Below are 13,935 nucleotides of genomic sequence, written 5' to 3'. Positions count from 1 at the left end.
GCACAAGCTTAAGGGGTATTCCAAGTACCAGCTGTCCCTTGGGTCCGCTCTTCCTTGTTTTCTCAGTTTCTGAATATTCACGCTGCGACTTTGGACTTTGGACTTTGGGTTGGAAGTTTAAGCAACTGTTGAGTTTATTTGGGTCACCCGGTTGATGGCGATGGCGATGGCGATGGCGATGGCGATGGGATGGCAGCTCGTTTGTTAGCCCCTGTCTGGGTCTGGGTCTGGGAGGGAGTGAAATTAAAAGCAAATAGCTGCAATAGTTGGGTGCACAGTGGTTGCCTGATAAGCTGCAATTTGGCCTGGAAGCCAGCCACTGAAGGAGCCACGAGCGAGAGCGGAGCGAGCGCATGGAAAAACTTCGTTAGCTGCAGGACAGAATGGAGGACAGTGGCAACGGCTGGGTGGCAGAGTACACTTGGTGGCAATCCATAACAAAGCGTCATGTAATTATCAATAGAATCAACAACATGAAGTTGCTTTACGTGCCACGTGCCACGTTCCGGGAGTGGAGAATGCCAGCCATTGTGGAGGAGCATTAAAAACTATTTATCCAAGGGTGCAGACAGACAGCGAGAGAGAGAGAGAGAGGGAGGACAAGCATGTAATGCGAGTTGCTGCTGCTGCTGCTGCTGCTGCTGCTGCGGTTAACTGCAGTTGTCATCTGTGTGTCCGTGTGGTTGTTGGTGTGAGTGCGGGAGAGGCAGAGGCAGAGGGAGAACTTAAGCAGCTTCGGATAATCATTAGGATGTTCTCCGTTACATCTCATCCTCTTTTGCCTTCTTCGCAGACGCGTTCACATCACCAAGGAGACGCTGAAATGCCTGGACGGCGACTACGAGGTGGAGGCCGGCAAGGGCGCCGAACGCAATTCCTATCTCAAGGATCATCAAATAGAAACTTACTTGATAGTGCCAGGAGATATCTACAGGCCAGTAAGTGCATCAGCTGAGAGCATACATTGGCAGCTGTATCTTCATTCCTCTTTCAGCACAAAAAGTCTCGGAATCGCTTGCAAGTGAATGGAAACATATCCAAGGAGCTGCGCATGATGGGCCACGGCACTGCCCAGAAGCATTCCTCCAAGTAAGACCAAACATTCCCTCTATTCCTTCTGCAACTTATATTACTCCCCTTGGCAGATTTGGGTTTGGCGACAGCTCGGAGAGCACCAAGGATCCCGAGGATGAGGTGAATGAGTATCTGATGCGTGCCATCGATGCCCGCAGCATCGATCACCTGAGGGCCGAGCACTGCCAGTCCCTGCTGCTGTGCTTCAAGAAGAGTGTGCTGGAGAGGAAGGTACGAGCTGCGATACACATCGATGCTGTTTGCCTTCCCCATGCTGAAGTTCCTTCTGGTTCTCCTTTCTGTTTGCAGTATGCCAGCGAGCCGGATCGCATGTTGTGTGTGTACTTCTACTGCAGTCTGCTGGTCCTTCTCGGCACCAGCTTAATGCGACTCGTGGTGTTCCAGAGGTGAGTGGAGGCCTCTCCTTTCTGTTCATATTTGCCGTCTGCATGAGAGACGGCGTCCACGCGTAGCGTTGCCCTTTGGGCTCTTTGACTCTTTTCCGTCTCTTCCGAATATGTTGCCAAAATGTTTTTCTATTTATATTGCCAACTATCCATGCCCTGCCCCCATCTCTTGCAGCTCCCTGCTGACTTTGGCCCTGTCCCTGGTGGCGCTGTTGCTGCTGATATTTCTGGTATTTCTGGTGGCATGTCACAAAATCAACTTTCAGGTAAGCACACACGGAGAGGGGGGAGTGAGTGGGGATTTTGCACTTTTCATTCAACGAATTGCGCAACTTTTTAGCTGCCATCGGACATCAAACGCTTCTCATTGCGCATTCACAGCAATCGCAGGATATCGCAGTTTTTCGCCTTTGCCAGCGTCGCCCTGATTGTCCTCACCACCCTCCTGGCCATGGTGAGTATTTACCACTAGTGTGGGGTAGTGTGGGGATTTTTAAACTCTCTATTAAATATTTCAAGCGCACAAACTGCAACAGGCCCAAAGAAAATGTATTTAAATTTTAACTCAATTCGCGAAATGTTTCAAAGGAAACTCAATGCAATTATAGAGATATTTGCGAGGTTTTTTGCTTAAAATTGTTTCAAGATAAACATGAAATATGGCTGCCATTCTATCATATTTAATTCTGTCTAAAGAGTCTGACAAAATGCCGACAAATTTGTCAACTAATATTTGCTCTTTTGTGACCCCGAAAGTTTTCTTTTATCCTCCCAAAAGTTATGTTTTCTGCATATGCGGGGAGGTTATTATTAGAACAGCTATGCTGAGGCTCAGGGAAACTCATAGATAATCTCCACAAGTTAAAGAAACCAAGGGACTGTCAACCTTTCCTTTCCTCTCCATTTGGCTGTGCATCTCTCTGTGGCAAAAGTTTCCCGGGCAGGGTATTCGGGCGACCCTCTTAGAAGCGAATAAAAATAAAATTTACGTTTTGTAGTCGAAATAAAATTGGGGGGCGGGCTTGTTGCGTTTGCTGCTGCTGCTGCTGCTGTTTGGGGGCGCGTCAAAACAAAAGTTTTTCCATTAAAGTTGGCCATTGGGAAAAACAAGCTCCGCAGCGCCCCGGGCTCCCGGCTTTGGCCTGATGAGGTGAGAGGTGGCTTTATGGGCAACTTGTTACCTGCCCCCTCCGGCCTTTTGTCTGTGCAAAGTCTCGGCCTGGGCCGAGTTCTTTGACATTTCGTTGTCACTTTGTGGGGTTTCGACATGGCCAAGGGGTCCTCGAACTGTGTGCATGCTTAACGACACTTTAAGAGAGGCATTCGCACTCGTATTCATTTGGGGAAGCACATTTAATGGGCAGCCACGCGCTTTCGGTCTCTAGTTGCAGGAGTCTGGGCGGCAGCTGGAGCTGCTCGAGAGCCACCGCTTCTGGATGGAGGTGAATGTCACCGAATACAATCTGGAGGAGATGCTGACCCAGGAGGAGCCACCCGACTGCGACTTCTATCTGGCATACAATGTGAGTGAGTGGCATAGCTGCTGGAGTTCTAATTTCCTGACTCAGAACAGACCTTCCTGCTGCTCACCCTGCTCTCGATGATGAGCTGTGCCACGTACCAAGTGCTGCGGATTCTGCTCAAGCTGATGCTCCTGCTCCTGGCCTCCGGCAGCTACATGGCCTGCTCCTCCTATTTATATGCGCGCAGCAAGGAAATCAGTCATGAATTGGCGTAAGTACATAGATCCATCTCCCGCGCATCTGAGCTCTGTCCTCGGGTTGCTCGCTGCTGGCTGCTGGCTGAGGGCTGCGAATGAAAACGAATTATGGCGTAATGCAATTTCAGTTGGGTCTCGAGTTCAGCTGGGTTTTCATTGGGCGGTGGTGGGGTGGTATGGAAATGCATTTACTGCAGCCGCAAACCGCATTAAAATTTTATTTAGCACTTGGCCCCCCACTCGAACTTGAGCATCCGCCACTGCCAGCAGCTGCTCCTCTTACTGCTGCAAGCACCATCCTGATTTTGGCTACTTTTCTCTCACTTTGTTGCCATCGCATTGCGCTTTAATGGACTGGAATAACTTTGTGATTATCGCCATTTTTGGGATCTTCGTTGCTGGCACTGGAACTGTGACTGCAACGACAACTGCCAATGGAATAGGAGTGAGGAGGCCCTGCTGCGCTACATAATTGATTCCATCTTCCTCTTTGCATTCATGCTGGCCCTCATCTTCCACAGCCACCAGACGGAGGCCACCTATCGCTTGGATTTCATTTGGAAGCTGCAGGCAACGGGTGAGTACCGATGAAACGGTAATTAAATGAGCCAGAGCAGTGCTGGAACAAGTGGAAACAAGAACAGTTCTTGAAATGTGATCAAAAATGCACCAACAGCCCCCTCGTACAGCCTCCTCTTCGGCAGTGGTGCATAAAAGTCCCTTCATTTGATGGCGTAAAACTTTCCCTCTCTAATGAAACGAAAGCCCTCAAATAATTTTCGTAGATTAAAATTTAACAACAAAAGCGGCGGCTCATAATTATGATGATGATGATGATGATGATGACGATGTTCTATTCTGTTCGCTATTCCGTTTGACACAGTGTCACTCACTTGCACTGATTCCCCCTTAGGCTGTGTGGTTGTAGAGCGAGGGAGGGGGGAAAAGTGAGAGAGAGAAAAAGTTTCAGTGCCGCCCGACATATGAGCCACTTCATTAGTATTAGTGCACAATTGCATACCTGCTCCCATTCCCATTCATTCCCTCTCTCCGATAAGCCCACATCTCTACGCTCTACGCTCTACGCTCTTTCTCTCTCCATCTGTTCCCCTCTCCCAATGTGATTTGGTGCTTTTGCTCTCAGTGTGAACAGTGCATCTCTCACGGGATGAAACGGTACGGTACGGTTAACAGATAAACTGATATTTCAATTTGTTATTCTGCTCTCCCACTCTTTTCTCTTTCGGCTTCTACTGCTGCGTCTGTTCTGATTCTGGTTTGGCAGAGGAAAAGGAGGATATGGAACATTTGCAGGCTTATAACCGTAAACTGCTTGAAAACATTCTGCCCGTTCACGTGGCCGAGCATTTCCTGAGCCGCGAAAAGCACCTCGATGTGAGTATACACGTATTACATTTATTCATATAATAATACATAGCCGTAAGCTATATATGTACCCAGTACATGTGTATATGTAGTTTTAGTATTCGTACATATATTCATGATGCATGCAGCAAACTGTTCAACATATTAAAATACTTTCTGGCTGTGTGAAATCTGCGCCAAAATGCACAAGCGACAGAAAGAGGGAGAGTAAGCGCGGGCAGGGCCGGAGGCACGGACACGGGCAACGGCAATACGAAGGATGGAGCATTGCGGGGTACACTACTTCGAACCAGTCAAGCAGTAAAGGTGGGGGCTGAAACGACCGCATGTGTGTGTGCGGGGCCGGAACATGATTCACGGCACCTGCCGTCGGGGCGCTGTTCCCGCATTAAATGCAAATCCAACAAGCTAAGCAGCGATATTTGATAGCTGAAATGGCAACAGAGTGCGACACGACACCCTGGCAACGAGCTGCCATTTAAGCTCCAGAAAGCAGTTACTCACTGAGCGAACCCAAAGCTCGCATGCGAGCTTCACAATTTGATATATTTATGCATGTAAAATGATGATCGCTGAAAGCTGACCAGCAGCAGAGAGAGCTTCGAGCAGAGCGGCGCATACCGAAAACACAGCAAAGAAAGAGAGGAATGGAGAAAGGAACGGTGTATAGAAACCAACAAAAAGTGTTTGCCAGCAGTGTGTGTGTGTTATTCCACATTTAAGTGCCAACCAAAATGCTTTATCCCAGTGTTCCACTTCAGTGCACAAAAACAGTTGCAGAAAAGAGCTTTGCCAGCAGATGAATATATAATTTAATTTTGTGCCGACTTTTGCAGGATTTGTATCACGAGCAATGCGATTCTGTGTGCATCCTGTTTGCCAGCATTCCGAATTTCTCCGAATTCTATGTGGAGCTGGAGGGCAATAACGAGGGCGTCGAGTGCTTGCGTCTGCTCAACGAGATTATAGCAGATTTCGATGAGCTGCTGAGCGAAGAGCGTTTCCGGTGAGTCCTCCTGCCCGTTCCCAATTCCCAACACTTGCCTGCCATCCGGTTGCCCGTGCCCTAACCTCCTGCTTGCCCCATTTGCTCCGCAGCTGCATTGAGAAAATCAAGAGCACGGGCGCCACCTACATGGCTGCATCCGGACTAACGGTGAACACCTGCGACCAGGTGAACTTCAACCACGTCACTGCCATGGCCGACTATGCCCTGCAGCTGTTCGACAAAATCGAGGAGGTCAACATGCACTCCTTCAACAACTTTCGGATGCGCATAGGTGAGGCTGCCCCCAAACGGCAGGTTCGACTCTCTTCACTCATTTGGATTTGCCCTCCTTTGCAGGCATCAACATTGGTCCTGTCGTGGCGGGCGTCATCGGAGCCTGCAAGCCGCAGTACGACATCTGGGGGAATGCCGTCAATGTTGCCTCTCGCATGGACTCCACCGGCCTCGTGGATCACATCCAGGTGAGTCCTCCAACTGAAGACCCACCCGATCCTGATTTAATATCCAGCTAATCGCGGGCACTCAAGCAGCCATTTCGCAGCCGCAATTTTATTATCAAAAGTTTTCGTGATGCTTCTGTGGCCCTGAAAACTGTGCAAAATCTCTTGCCCAAAGTTTCACCTGAAACTTTTTTGGGGCACGGCAGGGAGGGTGGCTGACCACACCCGTCTAATCAATGGCAGCCAATGGAAATGGTTGTCCATTTTCAGCGGAAAACTTGTTTAGTGTCATCGAAAAGTTTTCCCCCAAAAGAGACAGCGCGGACTCAACAGGCAAAACGCACAGATACACACAGAGGTACACAGATATGCACATATGTTTGTGTGGGTGCAGACACACAGATACAAACACAGACACAGATGCAGATACAGATACAGATACAAATGCGAATTTGATTTTATTTGCTTGGCGTCAATAAAAACGGCGCAAAAGGCAACAGAAAAGAATTCGCAAACGAAATAAATTATTAAGCGTGCGACAAGTTGTTGCCCCTTCCCCAGGGGAAGGGGTAGTGTTGTCATGACATATGGAGCCACATCCCCCAACCCGCATACGAATAAGCAAAGTCCTGCCAGCAGCCATTGAACTTGTCAAATGGAATTTATGTTATTGCTTGTCTTTTCTTGCCTTTCTCTCTCGCTGTCTCTCAGGTAACTCAGGAGACGCAGCAGATCCTGGAGGGACGCGGCTTTGAGCTCACGTGCCGCGGCAGCGTCAATGTCAAGGGCAAGGGCTCGATGATCACCTACTTCCTGAAGGGCAAGAAGCCCGTCGAAATTCCCGCTGCCATCAAGGAGGAGGCGCCCACCAAGGCGGAGATAGAGCCACCCAAAACACTCGAGCTGACACTCGTGAAGGAGGGAGAAGCAGGAGCAGGCAGCAGCCCGACGAAGGCTGAGCTGCAGGAGGAACAGGAGCAGCTGGATGAGGATGAGGATGAGGATGAGGACGATCTGCTGCCGTCGCCAGACATCGATCTCAACTCGAACATGCAGAGCCTGACGGCGCAGCGGAGGAAGTCCCTCTGCCGGCAGCACAACATCTCGTCCTCGTTCGGCACGACGGTGAGCAGCTCCACGGGCATCACGCCCAGCATCTCGAACAGCTCCAGTGTGACGACCATCGGCGCCCTGCCCACCCTCCTGCGCAGCGCCAATCCAACTCTCGCGGACAACTGCTCCGAGTGCGGGGCCACCAGCAAGTCGGCGGCCACGCCCACAGCGACACCTCGGACCCTGGTGGCGGAGCTGAGGGATGAGATAGCGCGGGACGAGAAGAGCGGCCTGAAGGACTCCATTGAGAACCTGGAGATCCTGCTGAAGAACAACATCAGTCTGTCGGACCTGAGCAACAAGCAGCAGCAGAATCTCAGGGGAGAGATTCCCCCACTGGCGTCAGGCGGCACTGCCTCGGCCACCACCACGCTGCGGAAGAGGGACACCATCGTGTGCTTCAATGTGACGGAGACGCTGACCACAACGGCCACCTCCTCGCAGTCCCAGTCCCAATCCCAATCCCAGTCGCTGTCGCAGCAGAGGAAACGCAGATCGGTGACCACAATTTCGGCGACTTGCAGCAGCAGCAGCACCACCACCACCACGCGGCTGCTCTCCAACGAGAGCCAGAGCTCCACGCAGACAGCGCCGGGAACCCTGGAGAGCAGCGCGGCAACCCAATCCTCGAGCGAGGCCTCGCAGGACTGGCAGCCCAAGACGGCGACGCTCGAACCGAATCGGAGTCCCATCAAGACCTCCCAGTCGATGAGTCCGATTGGGCAGCTCACGACGGAGGTGTTTGTGCTGCCCAACAGCCGGAGCATGATACTCATCAGCAGCACGGGAGCGGGCGGAGCAGGCGGAGCGGCCACCAGCAGCCCTCGTGCCGGGTTCCTGCAGGATGTCAGCACGTAGGGCATGCCCGTGGCTGCTAGAACCATGTAAATATGTACAAAGGAGCAGGCCCTAAGCTGGCAGCTAGACAGCTACAGCTAAAGATACTCGTAGCAATAGGCTGAGTTTGGGTTTCGTGTGCCACTCGCCACACACCCTTAAGCCCCGTCTATACGTATGATCTCGCATTTAATGTAGCTTTACGTGTTGTTCCTCAGTTGGCGTTTCATTCAGGCTTGCCAGTGGCAGAGTTTCAAGAGTTTTAGAGTACGTACAACCCGCCACGTTTCCATATCAAAAGCACGCAAGCAAAGGGGCACCAGGAGAGGATCGTTAGTTACCTTCGGCTCTAAGGGATAGGTTGTAAGCGGAGAGTAGTGGAATCGAGTGGCGGGTAAGTGGGCAAAACAAATCGAATTTAATGTTTAGTATAACGAGTAAGAGATGAAAGGAGATGGCATTGCAGCTCCAAATATATCCAATAACCAGTTAGAACCCTCAAGTTCGTAGTGGAACTCTTTTGCAGCCATAAACATATCGAAATATAATTAACTGTAGGAACTGTCCCTTAACTGAACTCTCTCTCTCTCTCTCTGTCTGACATCTGACCATTTCAAATTATTATGCAAAAATCTACAAGATCCGATAAATGTAAATCCAAAGAGTATCAAATACGAATAATCAGTAACTAGAGCAGAGTTTTTTGTGTGCGTTGAATGTGTTTCAATGTCTCTGCTCTCTCTCTGTACTATTTTATGTCTCAATTACGAGTAAATTGTTGCTGAAAGCATCCACCCACACCCACACACACACACACTTTAAAGTTTACGAGTAAAGTAACCCAACAACAACAACAAATTCTCGCTGTGATTTCTATGACAAAAAATGAACGTAAGGATGCATAAAATAATTTGATAAACATAAAACATTTTCTGTTACTTAGTTTTAACGCGAAACGAACGCAACTTCTGACTCTACGAACTACAAAGATACATCATCTAACTATCTACTACACATATAGATACAGATACAGATACAGATACAGATACTTAATGCGAGTGCTTCGATGTTCAGTTTAATGTTGATTAAATGTATTTAACACACAGGGTCTAAGTCGGTGTCAATGTAAACGTGTTAATAAAATGTGCGTTTGGAACAACTAAACGGGATGGAGACTATTTATTGGATCATTTACTCTATTTACAGCAAAGGATTCAACGAGCTTCACAACTTCCTTGCGCGGCGCCACAGACAGTAGTAGCCGAGGAGGTGGAAGCCAAAGAAGAGTCCCACCAGAGCCAGCAGATTGCGAGCGACATTCGCCTCGTTGAAGCTGTACTTGTCGAGCACATCCTGGCCGGTGTGGAAGCAGGGCAGATCAGCGCTCTCCTCGAAGCAGGCTGTGGCAGGACAGAAAGAAGAATGGAATGGATCACTGACTCCAAGAACATCGAACTGCTTACTGATATTGTCCACTCCCGACCACTGGGCAATTGTCATGGTCTCGTTGGCGTACAGCATCCAGGAGAGGAACTGCGTCCACCAAAAGGCCACAGGAAGCGAGCTGCAAGGAGCAAGGATTCCCATCAGCGGGAGCCACACACCCAAGAAGAGCGCAACTACTTGCCTTATTTGTATAAAAATGCCAGAGGTAATCATGAATATGTAGTCGAGTGGCACCAGGTAGGCCATGGCCAGCGGCACCGAGTTGAAGGCAGTGGAGAAGAAGCAGCCGCAGGCGGTGGCCACATTCATCACGAGCACCACACAAATGGCAGTGATCCCGAAGGCGTAGAAGGTGGACCGCAGCCCCGTCAGCCAGTAGCAGATGGTGACAAAGAGCAGCGGCTCGATGATCATGCCAGGCAGCTGTGAGGCCAGACAAAGGAGTTAAACAAGTCGAGGAAGTCGAGGGAAACAGACTCACCAATGCCAGAATATTTGCCACATAATATTGGGCCGTGGAGTACAGGCCCGAGCGGGTTTCCCGCATGAACAGCGGAAAGCCCTGCGGGAAGAGATTCAGCACAGAGTACATGGGATGGTAGGTGTTCTCGGATATCATGATGAAGACAGCTCCCTGGACAGCCTGCACGCCCAGCTGGTTGGGCACCGTGGTGCCGGCGAAGCACGCGCCAATGATGAAGGCCATGGCGATCTTCTGGATGAAACGCATCCACTGGATGGTGGGATCGCGGAAGAGCGTCAGCGTGGCCCGCAGCCAGACCACGTGGAAGCGCTGGTACCAGGGCACGCCGCGGAAGGACTCCACCTCCGTGTCGTACGGAAAGTTGCCCGACTGCGCCATGTGGATCTCCAGATTGACCAGCATGTCGCGCTGCTTGGCAGCCGAGCTGACGGCAAACTGATCGCACAGATGCTGCGCCGACCGCTGGGAGGCCTGCTCGCAGCCGGGATCCGTGGCCAGCACCCCGATGAGGAAGTCGGCGGGGTTGTAGGCCTCCGGGCAGTAGTAGCCGTGATTGGCGAAGAAGCTGAGCGCATGCTGGGGCGAGCCCGTGAAGGCCACGCGGCCATCGGCCAGGAGCATCACGTTGTTGAAGTTGTCGAAGAGCTGGGAGCTCGGCTGGTGGATGGTGCACAGGATGGTGGTGCCCTTCTGGGCCAGCTCGTACAGCGTCGCCACCAGCTGCTGGGCACTGTACGAGTCCAGGCCCGTGGTGGGCTCATCGCAGAACAGGATCACGGGATTGTTGAGCAGCTCCACGGCAAACGCCAGGCGCTTGCGCTCCCCTCCGGACAGCACCTTCTTGTCATCGCCGCTGCCAATGCGCGTGTGTGCAGCCGACAGGAGTCCCGTGCGTTCCAGCAGCTCATTGATGATAACGCAGCGCTCCTCCCGGGACACGCGACGATCCAGCCGCAGGTGGGCCTTTTGCGAGTGGCAGAAGGTGAGATCTAGCTTAAATAGTTGCACGTAGAATGGGGGGGGGGCTCACCATAAAGTTGAGATGCTCGAGGACTGTGAGCGACCCGATGAAGAGATCATCCTGGTAGACGTAGCCACTGATGCGGTGCATGAATGGCCCGATGCGTCGTCCGTTTATCAGAATGTCGCCTTGAACCACAGTACCGGCTGCAGGGCAGATGCCAGATTCCAACCAGATTCCAACCAGATTCCAGAACAGATCCAAAGCAAAGCTCATCAGTTCGTATCTTATCTTATCGAAACTACTTGGTAGAAGAAACTTACCGGGCTGTCGAAAGGCAAGTGTTGACATGAGAGTTGTCTTCCCCGAGCCACTGGGGAATGGGAATGGGAAAGTAGTTGAAATTACGATAACACGATAGTGAGATCCAGCAGAGATTCTGTGGCTTATCAGCAGAGCCTCATCTTGACACACTTGAGACACATTTTGGGCGCTTCAGTTTCCGCTCGAGTGCATTGGCACTGGACTGCCACTATCGATTTCTACTGCCACAACAATCTAAACTCACCTTGAGCCCATGAGGGCCATGAGGGTGCCCGGTTGAATGGCCCCCGTGGAGTTGTTGATGATCCGCTTCATGCCGCGCCCGGAGCCGCCCACATTGGTGTAGACACACAGATCCCGCCACACCAGCGTGGCACCCTGCTCGGTGGGCGACCACTTGCTGTAGCTCCTGAGGGGCAGACTGCGCTCTGAGCTGTTGCGCTTCGAGAGCTTCGGGGTGCTGTCCAGGCTGGGGATCTCGCTGGTGCTGGTGGCCACTGGCACCACAAGCTGCAGCTCGTGCTGCTCCGGCGGCAGCTGTCCGCTCTCCACGTCGATGAGCTGCTTGCTATCTGCGTCGGACATAATCTCTTTGGCGCTAGATAAACCTTAATCCTGAGCGGGAGTGTGTGCGTTTCGAACCGTTTCGAACCGAAGCGTGCCACAGCTGGGCATCAACTAAAGTACAAGCACAGTCAGCCGAGAAGTCCCAGCCAGCAGCAAATGCAAATAGAGCTCCACAATCTTTAGGGTGGCCCTGACAGCAGTCAGCATTTGATCGTCTTGCCGGCTACCGCCCACTGTCGAAGTAACAGACTTAGGCAGCGTCTCCGATTACCATTGCCAGCAGCAGCAGCAGCAGCAGCAGCAGCAGCAGCCAGTCCCGGCCACGTCAAGCCACTGGGAAGCCCCGCAAGCCAGAGACCAGCAAGCAGGGCAGCCAAGCAGCAATCGGGAAACCGCGGGAGGAATGCCACGACGCCACAGCGGTGGGGAGTGGATTCTTGCCTTCTCGTCTCTGTTGTGCTCGCCACTTTCGCACCCATCTGCCATCTGCCAAAAGGGAGCTGACAAATTGATTGCAAAGCTCCCCAGCAACACCTTTACATGTACAGACAGACGTGTGGCAACAACACCTCGTCGGATGCAGTCGCTACACAAAATTGGCTCCACGGCTAGTTTTCTGAACAGAGAGGAAGTTTTATTTGTATTTATCTTTAAGGTATTTGTGTATTGTAATTGTAGAGATGTAGATCGGAAAAAGAGATACCTAATTTGTCACAAAAAAATACTAATAAAAATGATACTAAACAAATGTAAAATTGTGCGGCATACTTTTGGGGCTGGGCTGTGATTGCCCAAAGTATAGCATACTTTCAGGTGGGTGCATGCGTCTCTACAAAAAAGCGCTAAAAGGGCATGTCCTTGCAGCTGTTGAGGTCCTTCATGGACTCAAAGGATGCAGGACCTTCTGCCGATCCCAAGGAGTCATGCCATGTCCTGGTCCGACAGGCCGCAACCGAGTTGTGCCGTTGTAGGGATTATATTACAAAACAATGCATAAATGCCATTATCCTTAATGTCCTTGCCTTCAAAGTGACTGCAAAGGATCTGGAGCATCGTCCCGACTACAAGCATGTATGGCATGTCCTGATCCGACAGGATACAGCCGAGATATATCGTTGTGGCATCACATCTAAAAACAACGCTTAAATGGCGTTATCCTTAATGTCCCTACATCCTTAATGGTTGCAAAGGATCCGGGACACTGTCCCGATCACAAGGATATGCGGCACATCCTGATCGGTCCACAAATAACGGAGAAAACAACAAAACAGTTCTGGCCTGTTGTTGTTGTCAATTTATTTTGTTGTACAACAAACAATAATAACAAAAACAACTTTTGTTGTACAACAATAACAAAAACAACTTTTGTTGTACAACAAAATAAGTGGACAACAACAACAGGCCAGAACTGTTTTGTTGTTTTCTCCTCTTCCTGTGGAGCGATCAGGATGTGCCGTACCTTTTCGTAATCAGGACAACTTCCCCCATCCTTTTCAATCCTTTTCGCTGCCAGGACATCAAGGATTCAGGATATAATTTCTGTAATATCGCCATTGCTGAACCGACCCAGACGTGATACGTATCCTCGTGAGCGGAAGGATCTCGCGAATCATTTGAGTTCATCAAGGACCTTAAGGACCTTAAGGATGGCAGGATATGACTGTTTTACGCTATTTTGTAAGGGAAAGTCATTAACCTGCCAGCCTGAAAGTATGCCACACATTTAAAGTGACCCAAACCCCAAAAGTATGCCATATATTTTTTAATACGTGCCCGCTTTTATTTCTTTGACTATTTGCTAATCCTAGAACCACAAACTAATTGTATCAGTATATACAAAACGAATACAAATAAATCAATTTATTTTGAACATGCCGAGTTGTGTTTACAATCTAGTTTTGCCTAAATGCAAGAATGCCTAAAGTCCGCCCGTCCATGGCCGTCCCAAGCCGCTGTCTGGAAACCTAGAATGAAACAAGAGCACAAAATATCAGATTAGCCGTGATCTTAGAACGAAATAAGCAACTAACAATGGGAATGCTTAATTTAGAATAAACAAAACTTCGAATGCCCCATCCGCGACGGCGGTACTCGACACTCTGGCGACGAGTCCAGTATCAGTGGTTCTCTGATAAGCGGGGCGGCCGAGAAGTATTAAATGAACGGA

General features: G+C 50.4%; 3 protein-coding genes across 4 annotated transcripts in view; 1 reads left to right on the top strand and 2 right to left on the bottom strand.

Annotated features, from left to right (window-relative positions):
• Positions 1-8,293, top strand: part of LOC117589249 (adenylate cyclase type 6) — a 30,068-nt gene extending 21,775 nt beyond the window's left edge. The window contains exons 15-28 of the mRNA XM_034281022.1: positions 794-938; positions 995-1,089; positions 1,146-1,305; positions 1,384-1,481; positions 1,657-1,747; positions 1,822-1,935; positions 2,867-3,004; positions 3,055-3,215; positions 3,645-3,778; positions 4,487-4,596; positions 5,424-5,593; positions 5,686-5,867; positions 5,933-6,057; positions 6,748-8,293. Of these exons, the coding sequence (XP_034136913.1) occupies positions 794-938; positions 995-1,089; positions 1,146-1,305; positions 1,384-1,481; positions 1,657-1,747; positions 1,822-1,935; positions 2,867-3,004; positions 3,055-3,215; positions 3,645-3,778; positions 4,487-4,596; positions 5,424-5,593; positions 5,686-5,867; positions 5,933-6,057; positions 6,748-8,007 (2,983 nt within the window). The 3' untranslated portion in view covers positions 8,008-8,293. The remainder of the gene's footprint in view (positions 1-793; positions 939-994; positions 1,090-1,145; positions 1,306-1,383; positions 1,482-1,656; positions 1,748-1,821; positions 1,936-2,866; positions 3,005-3,054; positions 3,216-3,644; positions 3,779-4,486; positions 4,597-5,423; positions 5,594-5,685; positions 5,868-5,932; positions 6,058-6,747) is intronic.
• Positions 8,294-9,131: 838 nt separating this feature from the next.
• Positions 9,132-11,903, bottom strand: LOC117589252 (protein scarlet). The gene is made up of 7 exons (XM_034281026.1): positions 11,446-11,903; positions 11,201-11,250; positions 10,947-11,083; positions 9,914-10,879; positions 9,614-9,855; positions 9,450-9,550; positions 9,132-9,386 (listed from the first exon to the last, which is right to left on the bottom strand). Exons 1-7 carry the CDS (start codon positions 11,784-11,786, stop codon positions 9,211-9,213), a joined length of 2,013 nt encoding a protein of 670 aa, XP_034136917.1. The 5' UTR covers positions 11,787-11,903; the 3' UTR covers positions 9,132-9,210.
• Positions 11,904-13,613: 1,710 nt separating this feature from the next.
• Positions 13,614-13,935, bottom strand: part of LOC117589250 (elongation factor-like GTPase 1) — a 68,183-nt gene continuing 67,861 nt past the window's right edge. The window contains exon 6 of one of the 2 annotated variants that reach the window (XM_034281023.1): positions 13,614-13,732. The gene's annotated coding sequence lies outside the window, so the exon portion shown is untranslated. The remainder of the gene's footprint in view (positions 13,733-13,935) is intronic. The other variant, XM_034281024.1, reaches the window with a different exon arrangement.

This window comes from Drosophila guanche, unplaced genomic scaffold (genome assembly GCF_900245975.1).
Source record: "Drosophila guanche unplaced genomic scaffold, DGUA_6, whole genome shotgun sequence".
In the NCBI taxonomy this organism is placed as follows: Eukaryota; Metazoa; Arthropoda; class Insecta; order Diptera; family Drosophilidae; genus Drosophila; species Drosophila guanche.
The sequence above is the reverse complement of the archived record's forward strand: the minus strand, read 5'-3'. Positions and strand labels throughout refer to the sequence as shown.

What these genes read in the sequence shown, in the direction of transcription:
- LOC117589252 (XM_034281026.1), bottom strand. Translation starts at nt 11,786, where the DNA reads ATGTCCGACGCAGATAGCAAGCAGCTCATCGACGTGGAGAGCGGACAG. An exon ending in TCGAGCATCTCAACTTTATG is followed by an intron (nt 10,880 to 10,946) that starts GTGAGCCCCCCC and finishes CACTCGCAAAAG; the next exon opens with GCCCACCTGCGGCTGGATCG. An exon ending in GTCGGGAGTGGACAATATCA is followed by an intron (nt 9,387 to 9,449) that starts GTAAGCAGTTCG and finishes GTCCTGCCACAG; the next exon opens with CCTGCTTCGAGGAGAGCGCT.